This window comes from the organism of the source record quoted next, unplaced genomic scaffold (assembly GCF_019419815.1).
Source record: "Pyrus x bretschneideri cultivar Hongxiangsu unplaced genomic scaffold, Pyrus_bretschneideri_v1 Contig2, whole genome shotgun sequence".
Lineage (NCBI taxonomy): Eukaryota > Viridiplantae > Streptophyta > Magnoliopsida > Rosales > Rosaceae > Pyrus > Pyrus x bretschneideri.
The window spans coordinates 3,637,603-3,644,856 of NW_025999501.1; the positions used below are offsets into that span (position 1 = coordinate 3,637,603).

Consider the following 7,254-nt stretch of genomic DNA (forward strand, 5'->3'; position numbering starts at 1 on the left):
TATGTAATTTCTCGTAAATTTCTCTTATTGTAAGTATATCATTTGTTAAAAGGAATTGTTATTGACACTCTAAAATTCTCATTCTACACTCCAAACTTTCTATATTTAGAAAGAAAAATACACTCATGAGGAGTGTAGAATAAGATTTTTGGAGTGTCAATAACACTTCCTTTGTTAAAAAAAATTGTTATAAGGACTGATCCATGACATTATTTTTTTTACACAACTGTTAACACGCGTTTCTGTGAATTTTCCTCTATAATGTATTTTAACGATCCAAACTATTATTATTTAGAATACATAAATCATCATTCCAAAAAATTTAGACACATACAAATACTGAAAAGGTAAAGTTGCTTATAACCGTTATATAGTTGTATTTTTGCTAGATTAAGGAAAAAGATAAGAAAACAAAAGGGTTTTGGGAACAAAATAAGTTTTGATTCTTGGTTGGACGGTTGGAGTGTGGAAACAAATAAAGAAACGCGCTTGGGAGTAGCGTTCGGTCACCTTTCTTACCGCCCAAACCCCGCAAGTCGTGAATGGGAAGCCATCTCTCTCTTCTCTCTCTCTCTCTTTCTCAACACCTCCCACATTCAATTAACCCCACCACCACCTGCTTTTTCCAATTTTTGAATCCAAAAATTTGAACCTCCTCCGGCCCTCTATATAAACACCCTCCCCACCTCTCTCACTCCACGCTAAAATCTCACTCCCACTCTCAGGTTTTAACCCCCAAAATCTAAACTTTTTTTTTGGAAAAAAAAGAAAAAGAAAAAATGGGTTTTAATTCTGGTCAATGGCTTTTGAAGGTGTTGGTTGTGGCCACCTTGTTCCAAGTTTCATTCGGTTCCAGCAGATTGTTCCAAGTCTCTTTGGCAACAAGGAAGCTGAGTGAGCTGGTCCAAGACCAAACCCAGCTCCTCAAATACCACAACGGACCTCTCCTGTCCGGCAAAATTACCATCAACCTCATCTGGTACGGTAACTTCAAGCCCTCCCAGAAAGCCATCGTTTCCGATTTCATTTCCTCCTTGTCCTCCCCCTCCAAAACCACCCAACCCTCCGTCACCGCCTGGTGGAAGACCACCGAGAAATACTACCACCTCACCTCCAGCAAAAAGTCCTACTCTCTCTCCCTCTCTCTGGGAAGACAGATTCTCGACCAAAAATACTCCCTCGGCAAATCCCTCACCACCAAACAGATTGTGGCATTGGCCGCAAAGGGCGACCAGAAAAACGCCATCAACGTTGTCCTGACATCCGCCGACGTCGCCGTCGATGGGTTCTGTATGAACCGGTGCGGGACCCACGGGTCCGCCTCCGGCGCTACCAAAACCGGACACGTCAAAGGCAGCAAGAACTACAAGTTCGCATACATCTGGGTCGGAAACTCGGAGACCCAATGCCCGGGGCAGTGCGCGTGGCCATTCCACCAGCCTATCTATGGACCTCAGAGTCCACCCCTTGTGGCTCCCAACAACGACGTGGGCCTCGACGGCATGGTCATCAACCTCGCTAGCCTTCTTGCCGGGACAGCCACCAACCCATTCGGGAATGGATACTTTCAGGGCCCAGCTGAGGCGCCATTGGAGGCGGCCTCGGCCTGCCCTGGAGTTTACGGGAAAGGGGCTTATCCTGGTTATGCCGGGGACTTGCTGCAGGACGCCACCACGGGTGCCAGCTACAATGCCAATGGTGCTAATGGAAGGAAGTACTTGCTTCCTGCACTATATAATCCTGCAACTTCATCTTGTTCCACTTTGGTTTGAAACATGAGACGGACTAATGTGTAAGCCTAATTAGGTGTTAGCTATATTCATTGATTTGTTCAAATTTTCTTTTGGTTAAGCGGATTATAATGATAAAAAAAAATGCAAATTGATTCGATTTGCATCAGAAAATGTTGTGCCTTGAGTTCTTCTAGCTAATTTTCACGCAATTTTTTAGTATTTTAACAAATATCTTTTAATATTTTAACAATTAAATTGAATAAATTATTTATTAAAAGAAAATAATTTAACAAGAATGTATTATAATTTCTAATTTGATTGATGGGTTCTGATGAAAAAGAGAAAAAGTTGAAGTCATGGTAGGTGAGCTTTTGAAAAGCTGAAGGCCTCGAACGAGCATTAGCAGTTGTCTGATAATTGTATATAGCTGGAGGCAACTATGTTTCACCAGCTTTTGCCATGCCTCTTTTCATAACAAAGGTTTGAACTTTCCATTACATACAATGTTTAATTTTTTTTTTTTTACAGGAAACAATAGTGTATTTCATTAATCAACACGAATCATTACAAATGTGTCGTTAGGTACATAGTTTTAGTGACCAATAAATTGATCTAAAGTGAATTACATAAATAGACAAATAAGAGGAAAACCCTTAAACGACAACCACAAGAGCTAACATACAACCGTCAAGTGCATAAGAGCTACGAGTACAGATCTGTTACAATAAATGATCGCGAAAAAAGAAGATCACATCAAGTCATCGTTTTGTTAGCAAACGAGACTACCAAAACGCATTGCACAAAGACAAAAACCAATTTGACCAAAACAAACAGCGACACCATGGTGCACCAAGGCGAGTGGACAACGAGACATGTTGATAAAACATGAATAGCGAAACATAAAATTGTTACAAGTTCGCGTTATTTTTGTGTTAAATAACACATGGGATAAAATAATGTGCAAGTTCTACATCATAATTATTCTACTTGAACAGTTAAGAATTAAATAAATATGCTAAGTCAGATCGCTTTGAGTATCTCATATAGTTACGTTATCGATAATTTATATGGTGTTAATGTTGTTCTCTTCCTTCCGACACATTTGAGTTTCTCATATAGTTACGTTATCAATAATTTATTTAGTGTTAATATTGTTCTCTTCCTTCCGACACATTGTGTGACATGTGAAAAATGAAGCAAAGAGGTTATTTTAATTTTCAAGGATATGTAATGATGAACAAAAATAATTTATCATGTTATATTATATATTAACTCTTTAATCTTACGCTTTAAAATGCAGAAATTTATTTTTAATATAAAGATATATTTACACTAAGATATAATAAAAAATTAATATCAAACTCATTATTCAGAATATTTAAACATACTATACACAGCAAAGCCAAAAAGCAAAACAAAGATACTTCTATGGTTGTAACGAAAGGAAAAATGTAAAGAAAAAAGGGGGCATTCAATCATCCACGTGGTGAGCCAATTTTAACACAATTTTCTTTAGAATAGTGCTATCTAAACCACTTTTACTTCTCGCCTAGTTTTTTTTAAATATTTTATCGTTGATTTGGATAAATTTAAAAAAAAAAATTCAATATAAAAAAAATTAACAAAAATACGTTAGAGAGAAGAAAGAGTGTTTGAACAACACTATCCTTTCTTTATCTACATATTTATCTACATTAGCAGTCTGCGCATATTAAACAAGGGATCTCTGCACAAGAACAAAAGTTAAATGTTGAAGCAGAATTTCTTTTTCTTTATAGTTTGGGGATAAAGCTCCTCTCGACAGTCCTTATTTATAATAATCTATGCTGGCTACATTTATATATTGAGGTATGATATTCACACATCTCATTTTACTTTTCACATATTTTTTTAATTTTTGTCATTGGATCGGATAAATTGAAGAAGATCAATGAACATAAATGATCAAAAAATATGTAAGAAGTAAAACAGGATGTGTGGATAGCACATCTCTATATATTTTATTTGGTTGGATAGAAACGTGCATGCCGTATTATGCCCTTGTCCAATCACTTGGAAGTGCATGCCGGATCAAGGGTCGGCAGCTAGCATTAGTCGAGGCTACTTTGCATATTGCATTGTATGTAGGCCTGGCAAACGGGTCGTGTCTATCGTGTTCGTGTCGTTTTGGTGTAACACCTGTTATCTTAACGGGTCGTATCGTGTCACACCCGTTATCTTAACGGGTCCTTAACAGGTCGTGTCACTTTACCCAACCGGTAAAGTGACCCGACCCGTTATGACCCATTATGACCCGTTAAGAAAAAAATATATTTTTTAAAAATTTGCATATACCACACATTGCCACATAAATATTACTTCAAAACATTAAAACATTTCTCGTTCAAGTACTATATCTACGCTCGAAAATAAAAGCCTAATAAAAAAAATAATACATACACTACTAATATATTACAAATATTAAATGTGCAAGGATAAAGAGTTTTTGTTTTTAAGATTGTAAGTCTTTCTCAAAAGTTTACACCTCCATTTACAAAATCTTCAATTTACATCGATCATAATGAAATTGTATTCAATTTACACCTACATCTATATAATTATTATAGTTTTTACTTTTTAGGGATATAAAATTATTAAATTAATGTATATAATTGTTAATATTACAGTTGATTCATACTTTAATTAAGTATATAAATTATAACATAAGATTTTGTGATATCCACATCCACTAGTGTAAATATTTTAAATTGAAGATCAAATTCATTCTTTGTATTCATATAGGGTTAAGGAGTGTAGCTGTAAAAATTCATCAAAATCAGAGTTAAAATAACCGTTAAATCTTGATTTTTCGTTTATAACCCTCGAAAAGCTTTGTCCCGTTACTTGATCTCTGAATGTTTTTTTTTTTGTGATTTTTTGCTGATGTGATCTCCAAGCATATACAAACAATTTTGACGGTTTGGATCGTTGAAATTAGTTTTGGAGAATTCGTAAAACGATAGATTGACTAACACTTAGAGTTTATTTATACTTTCATTAAGTATAACATAAGATTTCATTCATTGTATTCATATAGGGTCAAGGAGTGTAGTTATAAAAAATCATCAAAATCGGAGTTAAAATAACCGTTAAATCGTGATTTTTCGTTTATAACCGTTGATAAGCTTTGTCCCGTTACTTGATCTCTAAATGTTTTTTTTTTGTGATTTTTTGCTGATGTGATCTCCAAGCATATACAAACAATTTTGACGGTTTGGATCGTTGAAATTAGTTTTGGAGAATTCATAAAACGATAGATTGACTAACACTTAGAGTTTATTTATACTTTCATTAAGTATAACATAAGATTTTGTGGTATCCACTTGTGTAAATATTTTAAATTGAAGATCAAATTCATTCATTGTATTCATATAGGGTCAAGGAGTGTAGTTATAAAAAATCATCAAAATCGGAGTTAAAATAACCGTTAAATCATGATTTTTCGTTTATAACCGTTGAAAAGCTCTGTCCCGTTACTTGATCTCTGAATGTTTTTTTTTTGTGATTTTTTGCTGATGTGATCTCCAAGCATATACAAACAATTTTGACAGTTTGGATCGTTGAAATTAGTTTTGGAGAATTCGTAAAACGATAGATTGACTAACACTTAGAGTTTATTTATACTTTCATTAAGTATAACATAAGATTTTGTGGTATCCACTTGTGTAAATATTTTAAATTGAAGATCGAATTCATTCATTGTATTCATATAGGGTTAAGGAGTGTAGTTATAAAAAATCATCAAAATCGGAGTTAAAATAACCGTTAAATCGTGATTTTTCGTTTATAACTGTTGAAAAGCTTTGTCCCGTTACTTGATCTCTGAATGTTTTTTTTTTGTGATTTTTTGCTGATGTGATCTCCAAGCATATACAAACAATTTTGACGGTTTGGATCGTTGAAATTAGTTTTGGAGAATTCGTAAAACGATAGATTGACTAACACTTAGAGTTTATTTATACTTTCATTAAGTATAACATAAGATTTTGTGGTATCCACTTGTGTAAATATTTTAAATTGAAGATCGAATTCATTCATTGTATTCATATAAGGTCAAGGAGTGTAATTATAAAAAATCATCAAAATCGGAGTTAAAATAACCGTTAAATCGTGATTTTTCGTTTATAACCGTTGAAAAGCTTTGTCCCGTTACTTGATCTCTGAATGTTATTTTTTTGTGATTTTTTGCTGATGTGATCTCCAAGCATATACAAACAATTTTGACGGTTTGGATCGTTGAAATTAGTTTTGGAGAATTCGTATGCCATCAATCAAGTTCCGTGTGTGTGTCTGTATATATATATTTATTAAGTAGATTAAAATCTATTTATTTTGTACGTATAAATTATAATTGATCGGTATACGGAATAGTACATACATCACGTGTCACGTGTGTCATTATAAAAATAGTGAGATATGTCATGACAGTCATGTGTGTGATAAAAAGTTAATAACTTAAAAAAAAAAAAAAAATTTCTCACCACTTCTATTAATTTTCATTTTTCCCTCTCTTTTTTGTTTCCTTTTCAACTTGTTTTTATCATTTTCACTTTTCCCTCCAACATCTTTCCCTAATTCCCTCACTTTTTTGTTTCATTTTCAACTTTTCTTAACATTTTCATTTTCCCTCCATTTTTTTTTTCAAAAAGGGCGGCAAGTTGGCAACGGCAAGAAATTGATTATTGAAATTTGAATGGAAAGAAATCACATCAAATTTCAATGGATGCAAAATCATGCAATGCATCATGCATATTAAATTATTAATTAATAATTATTATAGTTTTTATAAAATTTAATATATATATATATATAATTAGTATAGATAGACTTAATATTTTGGGGGTATAATTATTATAGTATATATAATTATTATAATTATTATAAATTTTATAGTTAATTTAATATATATATATATATATTTATTATAATTTTTAGGGTATAAAATTGTAAAATTAATGTATATAATTATTATAGTATTTTTTTAGGGTTATAAAATTATAAAAATAATATTCTGCTTATCGTGTATCGTGTTACCCACGTGTATACCCGAACCAACCCGTTATCTTAATAGGTGCTTATCGGGTTACCCGATAACGACCCGATTCGTTATCGTGTCGACCCAAACACCTGTTAATTTCGTGTCGTGTCGTGTCGGGTTATCGGGTCGTGTCGGAAATTGCCAGGCCTACTTGTATGTCATATATAAAGTAGGATAAGTTACCTTTTGCATGTCGTGATTAAGAATAACAATTTGGTTCTGTTCGTTGTATAAGATAAAAACTGATGGCTCGCAAAGTAATTTTGTTTCTCAGTTGCTAGGTTTCACACTTTAGTTTTTAGAGACGCTTAGACCCGTTTAGTATTTCTTCTTTTTTTTCTTTTTATTTTTTTTATTTTTTTTATTTTTTTTACTTCACTCAAAGTTAAGCAATAAAAAATATTGGTAAAAATAACATCCTGCGTATTTTTAAAGCAACAGTCT

The 7,254-nt window shown here is 33.1% G+C and overlaps 1 protein-coding gene across 1 annotated transcript; it reads left to right on the plus strand.

Annotated features, from left to right (window-relative positions):
• The first annotated feature begins 684 nt into the window (after positions 1-684).
• Positions 685-1,904, plus strand: LOC103961973 (protein PHOSPHATE-INDUCED 1-like). The gene has a single exon (XM_018651081.2). It carries the CDS (start codon positions 780-782, stop codon positions 1,770-1,772), a length of 993 nt encoding a protein of 330 aa, XP_018506597.1. The 5' UTR covers positions 685-779; the 3' UTR covers positions 1,773-1,904.
• The last annotated feature ends 5,350 nt before the right edge of the window (positions 1,905-7,254 follow it).

Coding starts and splice junctions, on each gene's coding strand:
- LOC103961973 (XM_018651081.2), top strand. CDS start 780: ATGGGTTTTAATTCTGGTCAATGGCTTTTGAAGGTGTTGGTTGTGGCC.